A 16,862-nucleotide genomic window follows, 5' to 3' on the forward strand; every position below is an offset into this window, starting at 1 on the left:
CGGTATAAAGAGCACAATACGGTATTAAGGAAGGATAAGGAAAGGTGCGGCGAGAGACAGCAGTGCTGGCACCTTCACCTATCATACCGATGTTTTCCTATAATATACCCACTCAAAGTTTACAGAAACTGATAGATAGCATTTTGTCGGCTTCACTGTAGTGGTGATACAAAAGCTTCCATTATACAATAGCTGAGAGTTTTCCTTTGCCACTGGAAAGTTCTAATTCAGTTAGTACAACCTAAATTTACAACTTGCTATGGTTAGTCTTTTTTGGCAAATATATGCATTAATACTGACACCGTGTTATAAGCACCGAAAGTTTTAATTCTGTTCCAGTTCACTAACACAATGGAAGCACTTCTGCATAAATCGCCACAAAATCAAGTTTTTTATATATTCAGAAGACAGCAACACCGTAATTGTAATGCCACTGCCAGCTGATTTTGATATGCAGTATTAATTTTGGCTCAGACGGTGCTGGGGTTCGCATTTGTTTCTCACTTGTTAGTCTGCTATCGCACAAACTCTCAGGTGAAAACTTTGGGCACAGAAATAATAATGTTTTGAGAAAGCGCATTATATAGCCATCTATGTTCAAATGTGTTGCTTATTTGTAGTAATGAATAAGAAATATATTAAGCCTATTGTAATGCAATTATTCAATGATTTGTTATGGTTGGCAGGGTCTGTAAACAGAACACAAATGACATGACGGCTTCAGATTTCTTTCGATAAGAGGGATGAGGGGGAGTGTTGGTGGGGAGGGGAAGGGTGAAACTGCCAGGAAATATCTTACAATTTATGATGACTTGACTTACACTGACATGTACCAATCACAAGAGTGAATGAAACTCAGCATGATGTTGATGAGTTAACACATTCCGGTCGTTGCCCGTAGAAACTACGAGCGCGCATTTATTCCCATAACAGTCGGCGCTCGGAGATTCTCCAAGCGCCGCCTTCTCGATTATTATTTCAGGTTGCGGCGCATTATATCCGTGCAGTGACATCTGGTGTTGAGTGTTTCGGTCTTGTAGTACATCGGACGACCGCTAGATGGTGTTCCTGCATCCTCTAAGCGCTATGTCACTCAAAAAAGGCGCCAAAACAATTCCCGCGCATTCACTCTTGCAGTGTGCTTATGTAGTTGTCTTTGTCGCAAACGTTTGTCGTAAAATGGGGGACAATTTGACTGAAGAGGAAATTCTGAGGCTGCTGGAAGAATCTGGATCTGAAATTGACGATGATGGATTTCAAACTGAAAATAGTTCTTCTGAAATAGATGGTAATTATAATGGGTCAGTCATTGTGTTTACGAATCACAATTATAATCTCGGCAGTTTCACTGACTTATGTCATTTATTTCGAAGGTAACAACGAGTGGTCCGAAAATGAAAATGAGCCATCAGACGTATTAGAAGAGTGTGAAGCTCCCATTCAAAAAAGGCAGAGGCAGAATACAACAGCAGCAGTCCCAAAACAACGTTGTTGAATGGGTAAATGACGATGTCCTACAACAATTACCGCTCTTTGAAGGCATAAGTAATGTCTTGGCACCTTTGAGCGCCGAAAGCACTGAATTTGACTGTTGGAGCGTCTTTATTGACGCAAATGTCATCAAAAATATAAAGACAGAAACAAACCGCTACGCTGCAGCAACAATTTCCAAATTGCGGATGCAAAATAAAATAACTTCCAGGTCGCTTTGGGCCAATTGGTCTGCTGTGAAGCTACATGAGATGTATCAGTTTTTTGGTATAATTATTCACATGTGCCTTGTACACAAACCAAATATTACGGACTATTGGAGCAATGACCTAATGCTAGATTCCTCCTTACCTGCAAAAATCATGAAAAGAGACAGACTTAGGTCAATTTACTTTATGCTTCACGTAAATAACAACGACAATTATGTACGAAGGGGTCAACCAAACCATGATCCTATACACAAAATCCGACCTTTTTTTGATAACTTTGTACTGAAAAGCAAGAACAGTTTTTCTCCTGGCGAGAATCTCACAGTTGATGAAGGTTTATGTCCATTCAGAGGGAGAATTCGATTTCGAGTATATATCAAGAACAAACCGAGCAGGTATGGTATAAAATTTTTCATTCTAAGTGATTCAGCAACAGGATATGTTTTGAACTGTGAAGTGTACACCGGTGCAGGTGAAAAAGACAACAGTGCAGATTCAGTGGTGCTACGTTTGTGCAACAGTTATCTAAGTAAGGGTCATACATTGTACATGGACCGCTTTTATACTTCTGTAAAATTATTTGAAAAGTTGTTTGATGAGGGCACATCTGCTGTTGGCACAGTAATGAGAAACAGAAGAGGCATACCACAGGAATTCAAACAGAATAAACTAAGAAGAGGTGAAATCGTATTCAAGAGAAAAAATTCCGTGCTAGCACTTCACTGGAAAGATACTAGGGATGTGTTTGCCCTTTCTACCAAACATAGAATGACAAGTAGTGTTACTAAGACAAAATCCAAGGCTGGAATGGTAGAAAAACTGAAGCCTGATCTCATACTTGATTATAATAAAAATAAAACTGGTGTTGATCATGGAGATCAGCTGGTGACCTACTATTATTTTCAACGACGAACAATGAAATGGTGGAAAAAGGTATTTTTTCATGTATTTATGACGTGCGTGGTCAATTCTTACATTCTGTTCAAGAAACTTCAGTCTGTCTCTCACAAACGAACCAGCTTGTTTACTTTTATGGTGAACCTGGGAAAACAAATACTGGAGAAATCCGGCAAAGTTTTCAACGAAAATGAAAAGCAGGGTTCAGCAGCAAACAGGCTAACAGCAAGGCATTTCCCCACTCACGTCCCATCGACAACAAGCAAGAAATATGCATCAAGATATTGCATTGTTTGCTCTGAGAAGGGCGCACGGAGTACTGGCAAACGAGTGAGAAGGGAGACGAGATGGTTGTGTGAAGAATGTAATGTAGGATTGTGTCTACCCGACTGTTTCAAGCAATATCACACAAAGACAAATTTTACTCAATGAAAAGAGTTGTAAAAATTCAATGAAATAATTTTGTACATTTATTTTATAATAAATTCTGATTTCTTGCAATTTCAAACTTTTTTTCTACCTCTGAATCATCTAATTTTCAAAATATAATAATTATGTAAATATATGATATCTTACAAAAAACTTTAAACAAATGTTTAGATATAGGATGATAACACACACATCAGTTAAAAGGTTTTGCTTTCCTTCATTACCTTTTGGTCAGGAGCCATGTAAAAAAGGCGCAAAAGTCTACGACTTCTGAGGGATTGCAGTAGTATCTGTGGCCCGACTGCAATGTGTTAAGGAAAGAAACATTTAAAAAAAATGTTAGTTATATGTGCATAGATTCTGCATTGTGATGACCTGCAGTTTTTGTCACTTTTAATATGGCTGAAACTAATTTTTTTGTCTATAATAAATGGCAAGTCAGTGGCAGAGTACCTTCATTTGTGTAGCTTTTCCATATGTCTGTTGTAACACCAAAAAATTACATTTTGTAAGGAGCTTTCTATAATTTATTTTTCATCTCTTCCTATACTTTTGAGATCAGTAAACATTTAAGTGTGGTTTTATCTGGCAAGTCATATTTGTTGTCTAAGGGTTAGACAAATTTTTTCAAACCTTGATGGTCAGAAGTTCGGTACGGCAGCATATTGACAGCAATCATTTGTGCATAAAGAGAATCAAGTTCTTTTTTTACTTTTGAACTGGCATCAAACAAGTGACTTCTGTTAAAATAATTTTTTGTACAGCTTCTCGATTCTTTTGGTGGCAGCTCTTGCACTTGATCTAGCTCACAAGTTGATCCCTCACATTTCAGTTCTGTTACTAAATCATGGTTCTCTAGTTTTTCACCCTGCTTTCTTTTTAGTGGTCTCTGAAATTAGGCCTATTCCCTGATCATGTTTATAATCTTTAATGCAGATGGTACACTTCACAAACTGACAATTATCCCCCACTTTCTTGAAAAAAATTCTACGGTTCATTTTCAGAACAATAACCAAAAAAACTCTGTTTATGCACCTCTTATGTAAACAAAACAATTTTTGAAGTGCGGAATTTCCTCAGCCAACAGAGGCTATCAGTGGTGTGTGAAAAGTACTGATGGCTTCATGTTGGACCATTGGGAACACTTCTTCGCTAGTGTGCTTTTTGTCTCACTGTTGACAATGATAGCGATTTGACAATTATGCCACTATAGTTGCGTGATGAAGAATAATCCTGTTGCGTGGCATTTAAAGAACAAAATGAGTGATGAAGAAGCCATTGTTGGCACATTGAGATCACCTCCTATGATATCCTGTAGAGCTAGAAGCTTTAGGGGCAGGATTCTTCCCCGTGATGCTCAAAAAATTATTAATCAGGTTATGGAATGATGTAAGCTTGAAAAAATAAAAAAAAAAATAAAATTAAAATAATGATGAGCTTATTCACCCACCACACAAGTTACAAACAAGGGGTTTCAGAATTAACAGCAACACCTTATCTACATCTACAGGATTTGGAATTTTGCAGAAACATTCCTGGATATTCACAGTAAACTCTTCCAAGAAGAGATTAGTTTTGTCTCACATCCATTGAAACATCCACATTTTGCCTGAATTACTTATGAATATGCACTGCAATGCTGTGGAGGCAGATAGCATGTAAATAGAGCTGTATATTTTAATGATTATGTCCATCCACCATACAAATAAAAAAACTTGACAGTTGATGTGTCGTGCTTTTACTATATTTAGTTTTGCGGGAGCTGGTGTGTCCTTGAAAGAACAAGCCCCACTAATCGACTACAACATGGGCAACCAAGATATGGATGATGTTTGAGCTTCTGCAAAAGCAGAAATGATGCAGAGAATTAGGACTGCATCAGTATTTTGTGTTTTTGAATCACTTTACACATTAACATCTACAACTGAAAACACTTGTAAGTACAATGAGGACTCAGAAACAGAAGAGGACAATAGCAGGTGTGTTTAATTAAAGATGACAATAACTGTATTTATTTTAAAATGCATTATACAGTACAATCAGAAAAAAAAACTTTAAAATGTCATTTTTTCCTCTACTAACTGCATTGCACTACAATAGCCTTAATTACATTTGTATTCCTTGCTACAAGTAAATAAGCTCACACATGTGAAGATGAAAATCAGTATAATGTGCTTTTATGAATCCATGTTATTTACATCTGTAGTTTTTACCATAAGCATCTGATCAGTACGAGATGCGCACAACCGTGAATGGTCACCAATAGTCAACAAACAAGAAAAATCCCTCTTCCATGACCCCTCCCTCACGGTGACCATTCTATTAACAACACAGTTTATAAACAACTTAGACTGGCTAAGGCACCATACAGTCTGCTTTACCTCTGCACTTCAAATGCCATGGAGGTAATAGGAACTGGCAATTTTTCAGGCACCAGTTCAAAAAGAATTATAAATGATAGGCCTATTGATAGTTAAACCAGACTACCAATATAGACAATAATAATAATAATGTCGTGTGGCTAGGGCCTTCTGTCAGGTACACCATCCACCAGGTGCAGGTCTTTTGAGTTGACGCCACTTTGGCAACCTGCGTGTCGATGGGGATGAAATGATGATGATTAGGACAACACAACACCCAGTCCCTGAGCAGAGCAAATCTTTGACTCAGCCAGTAATCGAAGCCGGGCCCTTAGGACTGACATTCTGTCGCGCTGACCACTCAGCATCCGGGGGCAGACACTATAGACAATAGTGCAGATACTATTGATTAGTTGATAGTTTATTGATGTTTAAATAACACTAAATTTAAGGATTTAGAAACATATCTAGGGGAAAGAGAGATACTGCCTATAGGAAAATTAAAGATGTCTTTGGAGAGAAGAGAAGCAGCTGTATGAGCTCAATTGGAAAACTAGTCCTAAGCAAATAAGGTGGAAGAAGTATAAAGAGGGTCTATTGTATTGTATTGTATTGTATTGTATTTATTGGTCCAGTAAATCTTACATGTACAGTACAGCACATCAGATATTGGACAGGTCAAAGTATATCTTACAATTAAAACACTTTAGAAACTAGAAAATTATGTTCACAAAATTTTACAGCACTTCATATACTGGGCAAGTCAATGTGTAAGTTATAATTAAACCACATTAGAAACTTGAAGTTTACAACTGAATACATGTATAAGCCAATATTAACGATTAAAGTATTTGCATGATCCTCTCTTAAGCTCTAAGGATTTTTGAGGAACTCTTCTACACTATGAACTGACATGTACACTAGAGAGTTACATTCACAGAATTTTACTTCATATACTGGGCAAGTCGCTATACAACTTATACTTGAACCCCATTATAAACTTGAGAATTACATCTGAATGTATTTATAGGCCAATATTAATGGTTACAGTATTTGCATAATCATCACTTAGACTCTCGAGGATTTTGGAGGAACTCTTCCACACTATAAAAGCAATGTGTCAACAGATATTCTTTTAATGCTGCTTTAAAAATTTTTATATCTGTCATTACTTTAATTTCTCTTGGCAATTTATTGTAGATAATTTTTCCATGGTGTAATGTTCCTTTTTGGCACAAACTGGTTTTTGTATGGAGTACATGAAAGTCAGTTTTCTGTCTTGTATTATGATGATGAACATTTTCATTTTTGGGGAGGATACTAGGATTTGTTATTGTATATTTCTTTATAAACATTGCACTTTCAAATAGGAAAATGCAAGGAAGGGGAAGAATCCCCATCCTTTTAAATAATGGTCTACATGGTTTGTTCCTTTTTATTCCAGCCATGATTCTCACTATTCTTTTTTGCATCCTGAATAGTTTTAGGCAGGATGGCGAGTTACCCCAAAAAGTGATCCCATATTTTAGGACAGAATGTATATTAGAATAGTAAACTGTCATTAGACAGTCCTTATGACAGCAGTTTTCTAGCACTCTCATTAAATAACACATGGTACTTAGCTTCTTTAATATGTTGTCAATGTGAGTTTCCCATCTAAGATTATCCTGTAGCCAGATCCCCAGAAATTTTGTATTAGGCACACTTGCAATATCCGTGTCTGACATCTGAATTCTTATATCCTCTTCAATGTTTCTCTTGATATTATGAAAATTTAATGCTACTGTTTTGCTTTTATTTATTATTAGTTTGTTTTGGTTGAACCAGTTTACAACATTTGTTAATGCCTCAGACAGTCTTGTCTGTAGTATCTCTGCAGTCTTCCCGCTGACTAATATGCTTGTGTCATCTGCAAACTGGATAGTGCTATGGTACTGGTTGGCTGATGTTAGGTCATTTATATATATCAAAAATAGGATGGGGCCAAGTACCGAGCCCTGAGGTACTCCATATTTTACTGCTTTATAATCAGAATAATGTCTTGTTGATTTATTTTCTTTGTGAAAATGTATTTCTACTACTTGCTTGCGGTCAGTAAGATATGATCTAAGCCAGCTGTTAGGCATACCTCTGATACCAATTCTTTCAAGCTTCTGCAGCAATAGAGTGTGGTCTATGATGTCAAAAGCCTTAGACAGATCAAGGCATATGCCAGTTGCTTTTTGTCCACTATCAATTTTTTCAAGTACTTCACCCAGAAATTCATATATTGCTGTTTCTGTTGATCGGCCTTTCCGGAAGCCATGTTGGGTTATGGATAATATTTTGCACTTTTCTAGAAAATCTAGCAACCTCTTATGAAAAATTTTTTCTAGTATTTTAGAAAATGTAGATAGCAAGGCAATAGGTCTATAATTGGCTATGTCTTCTTTCTTACCCTTTTTGAACAGTGGTTTTAGTTTCACTGTCTTTAAGCAGGAAGGAAAGACTCCATTTGTTAATGAACTGTTGAAAATGTGGGCTAATGGTATTGCAATGAGGTCCCCCACATTTTTAATGACATAATCTGGAATCTCATCCACACCTGTTGAAAATTTTGTTTTTAACTCTCTTATTGATAGCATAATTTCCTTAGGGTTGGTTGGAGTAAGAAATAGGGAGTTGCAGTTTCTATTTTGATTGGATGGTGTTGTAGCAGGATTTTTATTTGAAGATTTTATGTCAGATAGTAATTTTTCACTAATATTTGCAAAGTATGTATTAAAAGCATTGGCTACTTCTTCTGGATTTGTAATTTTTTTGCCATCTTGGATTACCTGGAGATTTCCATTTTGGGAGGTATCGTTTCCTACTTGTTCTCTGACTATCTTCCACATGGCTTTCATTTTGTTCCTGGCCATTTTTATATGGTGATCATTTGTTGTTTTTTTAGATTCTTTTATGACTTTGTGAAGCACTCTCTTATAATTCTTGAAATGCACCAGAAATTCTTCTGTAACATTTTGTGTTTTTGAGATTTCATAAAGTCTCCTCTTTTCAGCACATGATATTTTAATGCCTTTCGTCAGCCATGTAACATTTCTTTTTTTAGTTTTTAATGTTTGGTTTTTAACTGGAAAAGAAATATTGAAATAATGGGAGAATATTTCCATGAACTTGTCAAACTTTTTACATGTGTCCTCATAGTTGTCTATATCATTCCATGTTTCTTTTTTCAGTAAATGCCTGAAGTGTTCTAGGTTGTGCTTGCTAAAATTTCTACCTTTTCTTGTCATTTGTTGTTCAGTATTTCCTGCAGTGTCTACTGGGAATTCAATAAACTGTGCATAATGATCACTGAAGCCTGTATTCATATTTCCAGATTTGTATAAATATTTATCTGTATTTATTAGTATCTGATCTATAGCACTGCTTGACGATTTGGTGACTCTGGTGGGGGATTTGATAGTTGTTTGTATGTTGTAGGTTTTTAATAAGGCCTCAAGGTTTAATCTGTCTTTTGAGTTCTTGTTGAAATCTATATTAAAATCACCACATATGATGGTTGTTTTACTAACTATTTTTATACTGTTAAGTGCCTTCTCAAGATTTTCAACGAAAGTAGTTACGTTTCCATCTGGGCTTCTATATATGCAAATAACAATTATATTTAAATTTGTCAGTTCTGTAGCAGAAATTTCGAAGTTTTGCTCTTCCCCTAGCTGGTTAGTGAACTTTAAATTTTCGTGTTTGACGTCCTCTCTAACATATATGCATGTTCCTCCATGCATGGAGGTTTTCCTACAAAAAAAAGATGAAAGGGTAAAGCCCTCTATCCTTGTGTGATGTAACGTATTTTCGGATAACCAGTGCTCACTAACACATATAACAGTCACTTCTTTTAGTTCATCCGATAACAATATTTCTATCTCACTAACTTTATTTGATAAGGATTGTACATTTTGGTGCAGGAGCATAAATTTCGACGGTGACTTATTTACTAGGTTGTTTTGGCCTACCTTATGTTCGACAGCTGCACATGACATATCATTTTTATACAAGGAAGATGAACTTGCAGGCAGTATTGGAGAAATGGAAGAAGACATAGTTGATGAGGAGATGGGAAGCATGATACTGTGAGGAGATTTGACAGAGTGCTGAAAGACCTGTGCTGAAACAAGGCCCCAGGAATAGAAGACATTCTTTCGGACATACTGATAACCTTGGGACAGGCAGCCATCTGGTGTGGAAGATAAGTGAGACAGGTGAAATACCCTCAGACTTAAAGAAGAATGTTGTTATTCCAATTCCAAAGAAAGCATGTGCTGACAGGTGTGAATATTACTGAGCTATCAGTTTACTTCGTGATTTTTGCAAAATACTAACACAAATTCCTTACAGAAGAATCGAAAAACTGGTAGAAGCTGACCTCAGGGAAGATCAGTTGGAATTCTGGAGAAATGTGGGCACACACAAGGCAATACTGACCCTATGACTTATCTTGGAAGATGGGTTAAGGAAAGGCAAACCTACATTTATACCATTTGTAGACTTAGAGAAAGCATTTGACAATGTAAACTGGAACTCTCTTTGAAATTCTGAAGGTAGCAGGGGTAAAATACAGGGAGCAAAAGGCTATTTACAATTTGTACCAAAACCAGATGGCAGTTATAAGAGGCAAGGGGCATAAAAAGGATGAAGTGATTGAGAAGGGACTGAGACAGGACAGTGGCCCTTCCCTGATGTTATTCAATCTGTACATTGAGCAAGCAATAAAGGAAACAAAAGAAAATTTTGGAGTAGGAATTAAAGTTTAGGGAGAAGAAATAAAAAACCTTGAGGTTTGCCCTGACATTGTAATTCTGTCAGAGACAGCAAAGGACTTGTAAGAGCAGTTTTAAAGAATGGACAGAGTCTTGAAAGATGGATATAAGATGAACACAACAAATGCAAAACTAGGATAATGGAATGAAGTACAATTAAAGCAGGTGTGGCTGAGGGAATTGGTGTAGGAAACAGGGCACACAAAATGATAGCTGAATTATGCTGTTTGCATAGTAAAATAACTGATAAGGGTGAATAGAGGGTATATAAAATGTAGTCTGGCAATGACAAGAAAAGTATTTCTGCACAATAGAAATTTGTTAACTACGAATATAGATTTATGTGTTAGGAAGTCATTTATGAAAGTATTTGTATGCAGTGTATGGAAGTGAAACATGAATGACAAACATTTTACACCAGAAGAGAAAGAAGCTTTTGAAATGTGGTGCTACAGAAGAATGCTGAAGATTAGATGAGTAGATCACAACTAATGAAAAGGTACTGAATAGAATTGGGGAGCAAAGAAATCTATGGCACAACTCAGATAGAAGAAGGGATCTATTGATAGGACACATTCTGAGACATCAAGGGATCACCAGTTCAGTTTTGGAAGGAAGTGAGGAGGGTAAAAATTGTTGAGGGAGACCAAGAAATGAATACACTAAGCAGATTCACAAAGATGTAAATTGTAGTAGTTATTTGGAGATGATGAGGTTCCCGGAGGGTAGAGTAGCATGGGGAGCTGCATAAACCAATCTTCGGACTGAAGACCACAACAGTAACAACCATGGAACTTAGTAATAACTGCGCAATACAGACTAGTACCGGTAGCTTCTAGGATGTAGGTCATATGAAAAAAAGGCCACTATAATTTATTTTAATGTGATTTTTTTATTAGGCATTTAATTTCTAATTAATTTTCTTTCTTGTTTCAGCTGGCTCTTTCTATTTTGTTTTGCAGGTGGATAAAAGCTGGTAACATTTTTACTCATAGTACACAAACAGGGAATGAAATATTCATTTGCATCCTTTTTGGTAAATTATTATAGTTTTTAATAACCAAATGAAACATTATTTCTTCTTGTGTAGGCTTCAGAGTCAAGTAATACATTTTAAGAACAACATTTTCATCTTTGACTTAATTTTGTTCAAAAGAACATGTCTTATAATTACATTAGATAGGTCATGTTTGCACAGTGGGGTGTTTTCACATGTTTGTGACAAATTGGTTTGTGACTATCTTGATTTACACATACATTCCAGAATGTAATTGACTCTTTTGATTTACACATACTCTCCAGAATTAAATATTAGGATTGTATGTTAATATTCAGTTGAATTGTGGCCAGCATTGCATTTGTACAATCTGTTCCTGTAATTCACCTGCAAGAGAGCTTTCACATTGATAACATGTCGGTTTCACTAATGAGCCCATCTCTCTTCCTTTATTGGGTAGCTTAACCACATGACTAATGTAGTTATAGTAATTCTCTTCCTGTGACTTTATTGGACTTAATCTGTTTCATTCATCCACTTGGCATATATTATCTTGTATGCAACCCATTTCGTTCTGGCAAGTTCCTCCCAAAGTTTTAAAGTTCTCCTTCAGTTCTACTTATCTCTGCTTTGGATTGAGGTTTAATGGTAGGTGACATTTATGTTTTATTAAGTCACAAACACATTCTTCCAAAGTCCCAAGACTAGATGTAAGAGCTCTAAAACATTTAACCTGACTTGCATTTCTGAGATTTGTGTATGCACTGCAACAAATTTTCATTCATCTGAATCTTTAACTGGTTCAGATCATGACTTACTTCACTAAATTATTCATTAATCTCTTTGTGAACCAATCACACTGTTTAATACCTCAGCATTTAACTGCTCTCTTCAGTTGGTTTTTGACAACACATGTGGTCAAGAATATTGACAATATTTCCTGGATATGTTAAATATTGACCATCTAGGAGTGAGATTGAGAGATCATGCAATAATATTGAGAATATCAAAAACTATTTTTCCGTCTATGGGCAGTGTTGGCAATAGCTTTGACAGATTCTTGCCCTGTGTCTTATTGTCTTTGATTTATTTCTATTTGCTGTTTGTCTACCTCATGTGGCACACATGTTTAAAATTAATTATAATAAAGGAGGAGAGACAGGGCATTTTTGTGTGAGTACATTGAGATTTATCACTATTACCCACATTGTAAGCTGTGAGAGCTAAACAGTGCAAAAATCGTGTGGTCAAAAATGATTCTTACAATATTTCACTTAATAAGTATAGGGTCTGCTACCCCCAGGCAACTGAGTTTGTCTTAAAGAAATTCAATTCTTTGAGAACCAACTTCAGTAAGGAAGTCATAGCATCTGCTATGTGGTTGCATATCATCACCGCGGTCAACTGTCAAGTTCGCATGAACTAGTGAAGCTTGTGTGTTTAGTGGTGCAGTGTCATTGTGTGCACAGTGACAAGTGAATCCCAGCTGTCAAGCAGCTCCCACGCCAGCCACTAGGGGTGTTGTGTTTTCTGATAAGTTTTTATGTGTGTGTATTGTTCATTCCTCGCTGTGAATTTTTATGTGTTTTGTTTGTTTTATGTTCCATTCTTGAGCTTCACTGTGCGTTACAGTAGTAATTGCTCACTCACTTCCACTGACACATTTAAGAATGATTTATTTTAGAGTTTATGTTCTGTTTAATACTTGGCAGATAGTAATAATTGATCATTTCCTGTTCACCTTGTTCAACAAATACAGTTTTCACAATAAAGTATTTTCCTCCTGTAAACATCCAGTCTCAGTGTGTTCACATTTTGCAAACATCAGACATTCCAAATTTATCAGTTTCTGGTAAGTGGTGACCCTGGCATGATCTGAGCTGAAGAAGGTTGAACAACCACCATTGGATTTGACTGTTACGCAAGATGACCGACATGTCAGCAGTGTCCAGACTAGTGGTCCATGTGCCTCCATTCTGACCTAAAAGTCCAATTCTATCGCAATCAGGAGCCAGCTTTTGCTACATAGGAATTATGGCTGACTTGACAAAATTCTCCTCATCATGAGTCCACTTAACCATTGCTACACCATGGTAGAACAAGATGTGACTACTGCACCACCTTAACAGGATTCATATGGAAGGCTTAAATTGGAATTAATCGAGAGAGTTGCAGCAACACATGATGAGTGAATCAGGCAAGTGTTGACACAAGAACATATAGGTGATCACAAATGTCATCATATCTGCTTCACGTGCAGAGCAAAATGGATACAGTTATCATTCCAGACAATCTACTACAGACACAGTGGAGCAAACACTACCACTGCCGGTCAAATTGATCACAAATGGAAATGTCATTTGATATGGTGGTGGAGCTCGCTGATCAAATTCAGGAGGCCATGACTCATCCACGTTAGTGCAGTGACAAGGCTGGGCAGTAGTAAATGATGACAACAACAGTCATGTGCACAGAGTTCACCTTGTTGATGGCAAAAGTTGAGACAATATGCATATAGATGAGTGCACTGCTGTTGCACAGTGGTGCTTGGAATAGTAGAGGACATTATTGCTGGAGGTTCAGAAGCTGATCATTGACTAATACTGCATCATTGATCATGAAACTATGTACTGGTACCACTGTAGGTTTGGTGAACAACTGCAAAAATATACAGCATTGTGTTCGCACCCAAAGGCCAGAGGCAGTCGGTAGTAAGTACATCTTTCTGCCCCGCAAAGTACAGCTGACAGAAAGTCCAGTCAGAAATATTTGATAGACACTGGCTTGTATTTAGTTATACTACTGCGAATTCAGTGCACAGCTGCAGACTGCTGATGGCATTCTGTTTATATGTAGCAAAAAGCTTGTCCATCTCAATGTATAAAACACAGTGGATCAAGTCGAATTTGGGACTGTGCTGCCTGTTCACTTGTGACTTCACTGTCGCCAATGTTACAGAGCCAGTTATAGGAACCAACATCTTGTCACATTACTGTCTCTTACCACATATAGCCAACACTCTGCTGGTCGACAGCTTTAGTGGGTTAATGGCAGTAGGCTTTCACCATGATACGCCAGTGCACAGTGCTAAGTTGATGCAGGTGGGAACACATCTCTCTGCTAAGACAATATTTGACTTTTAGCAGACCTCCAGGCACCCCTAGACATGTGTCACACAATACGATGCATCATAGTGAAACTACAGATGGTCCTATGGTATCTTGTAGACCCAGGCATTTGGCACCTGATTGTTTGGCCCTTGATAAAGCAGAATTTGACATGCTGCTTAAAGAAGGGATATCTGACCATCATGCAGCTGGTGGTCATCCATACTGTGATATACCATGCCTTTGTTGAGTGACTATAATTAAGTGTTGCATGACACTACAATATTCAGTGTTTCGGACTGTACCAAAGCATAAATGCAGATACCAATGGTGGAAGAAGACATTCCCAAGAGAGTTTCATTTGGGCTTTTCAAAAGCAGATTCATGATGTTTGGGTTATGAAACACTGCTCAAACCTAGAACAGGTTTATCAGTTCTGTTCTACAAGGACTGCCATTTTGCTTCACTTATTTACACGGGGAGCAACACCACCAGCAAGAGATATTTAAACATCTGGAGCAATTTTTTGTAGTATTAAATATGGTGAAGTGCATGTTTAGGCAACCTGAGGTAACATTCCTAGGCTATTGAATATAACCTACAGCCTTCCTACCACTAACTGAGAAGGTTGAAGCAGTCCTACGGAACCACAGCTGATCACAATCAAGGAGTTAGACTGATTTCTAGGAATGTTAAACTATTACTGCTGATATCAACTCCATACAGTGAATGAAGCAATGTGTTCCACATTCAAGGCCACAAAACAGAGTATGGCAAACACAGAAATCCTCATGCACCCTAAGCTGGACAGACCTTAGGCATTAGTAGCAGATACAATCTATACAGATCACAAGTTGCTAACCTACATTTTCAAATTGAATAGTGTCTACTGCTCCCCCCCCCCCCCCCCCCCCCCCCCCCCCCCCCCCCCGCAGTACAGCCATCTGGGATTTATAAGTCTATTTATCACGGGTGTAAAGCACATTTCTGGCATTGACAGTGTGGTGGCCAACTGCCTTTCATGGTTAGAAGTGTGTTTTGAACTTTTGGAACTGGCCGAGGTGTAGCAGAATGACTGAGAATACCAGACCTCCACTGACAATACCACTTTGGCATTAGAGCTGCAGCTTGTCAGTGTTCCTGGCAAAGAGACTGAATTGTACTATGAAATTACACAGGAAAGGGCATAACCATTCCTACCAACTGCATTTCAGTGGCAAGTCTTTGACAGTTTCCACAATCTGTCACAAACTTTCAACTGGCCCTGGATGGAGTGAATTTGCAGAATGTGGACACAGACATACCTCCAATGTCAATGGTGTAAAATGTTCCATCATGTGCACGTGCCCATTGATGACTGACACTTGCACATGACATGCTGGCTGGAGGCAACACAGGTGGACATCACTGCAGTAACTTTAGCTCTGCATTCAAATTAACTTGGCTAGCTAGATTTGGCTGCCCACTGCACATAATCACTGATTGTGGCCAGCAGTTCGAATCAGATTCATTTGCCCAACTGTCAAAGTTCTGTGTATACATACATTACAAGATTACCTGCTACCACCCAGTAATGGAATGATTGAACATCACAAGCCTACCAGCTACCATGCAATAATTGAATGATCAAAAGATAGCATAATTCTCAGCAGGGAGTGCTAATATGTAATGTAGTGTCCTGAACGTCCACCCTTCCAATAGTCCTCCTGAGCCTATGAACACAACATATAAGCAGAACTTGGACCCCTCAGCTGCAGAACTGGTCTATGGTGAACCACTGTGTTTTCCCAGAGAATTTGTTAAAGCCAGCTCACTCCAATCAGCAACGCAAGGTCAAATGGAAATCCTTCAGCTATTAAGGGACCATGTCACTCAAATGACCTCCCACAGTCTTTAGACATGGTATGCCAATCTTTTACATGCCACATGACGTAGAAAGCTGTACACATGTGATGCTCTGAAAGGACAATTTCAAGCCCTCACTGTAACCACTGTACTGTCGCCTGTATCATGTGCTACAAAGGAGCATGCAGACATTAGACATCATGGTAAGCAGAAATCCCACTACTGTTACCATCAACTGTGTCAAGCCTGCATACATTTTCAAGGAAGAACAACCATCCACAGCACCAAGACTTCAGCATCCTCCAGCACCAGCATCACAATCTCCACAGCAGAGGCAGCAACTGGCTGATGAAGACCGACAACAAGACCATACAAGCCTGACTGGCCACCAAGTGCATTTCCCTGCCCTATTCCAGGAAAAAGCTCCATTTCCACAACGGCAGCTGATGTAGTGTCTGCTATGCAGTTGTGTGTTGTCACTGTGGTCGACTGTCAACTTCACGCCAACCAGTGATACTTGTGTGTTTAGCAGGTACTGTCATGTGTGCGTGATAATAAGTTAATTGCAGCTGTCAAGCAGCTTCCACACCAGCCACCAGGCATGCTGTGTTTCCTAATAAGTTTTTACGTCTGTGTATTGTTTAATCCTTGCTGTGAATTTTTATATTTTTGTATGTTCTATGGTTTATGTCCTGTTTTTCATCCTGCCATTGTGGGCCATAGTA

The 16,862-nt window shown here is 37.9% G+C and overlaps 1 protein-coding gene across 1 annotated transcript; it reads left to right on the top strand.

Annotated features, from left to right (window-relative positions):
- Nucleotides 1–1,179: 1,179 nt before the first annotated feature.
- Nucleotides 1,180–16,589, top strand: LOC124788723 (piggyBac transposable element-derived protein 4-like). Its single transcript, XM_047256002.1, has 3 exons — nt 1,180–1,301; nt 1,703–2,633; nt 16,401–16,589. Exons 1-3 carry the CDS (start codon nt 1,180–1,182, stop codon nt 16,587–16,589), a joined length of 1,242 nt encoding a protein of 413 aa, XP_047111958.1.
- Nucleotides 16,590–16,862: the final 273 nt, after the last annotated feature.

The sequence above is a fragment of the Schistocerca piceifrons genome, chromosome 3 (assembly GCF_021461385.2).
Source record: "Schistocerca piceifrons isolate TAMUIC-IGC-003096 chromosome 3, iqSchPice1.1, whole genome shotgun sequence".
NCBI lineage: Eukaryota > Metazoa > Arthropoda > Insecta > Orthoptera > Acrididae > Schistocerca > Schistocerca piceifrons.

Bases quoted from the DNA above. Each gene is read 5' to 3' on its own strand.
- LOC124788723 (XM_047256002.1), top strand. From the start codon at position 1,180: ATGGGGGACAATTTGACTGAAGAGGAAATTCTGAGGCTGCTGGAAGAA. The intron at 1,302-1,702 runs GTCAGTCATTGT...AATAACTTCCAG, and splicing joins ATAGATGGTAATTATAATGG to GTCGCTTTGGGCCAATTGGT. The intron at 2,634-16,400 runs GTATTTTTTCAT...TACATTTTCAAG, and splicing joins CAATGAAATGGTGGAAAAAG to GAAGAACAACCATCCACAGC.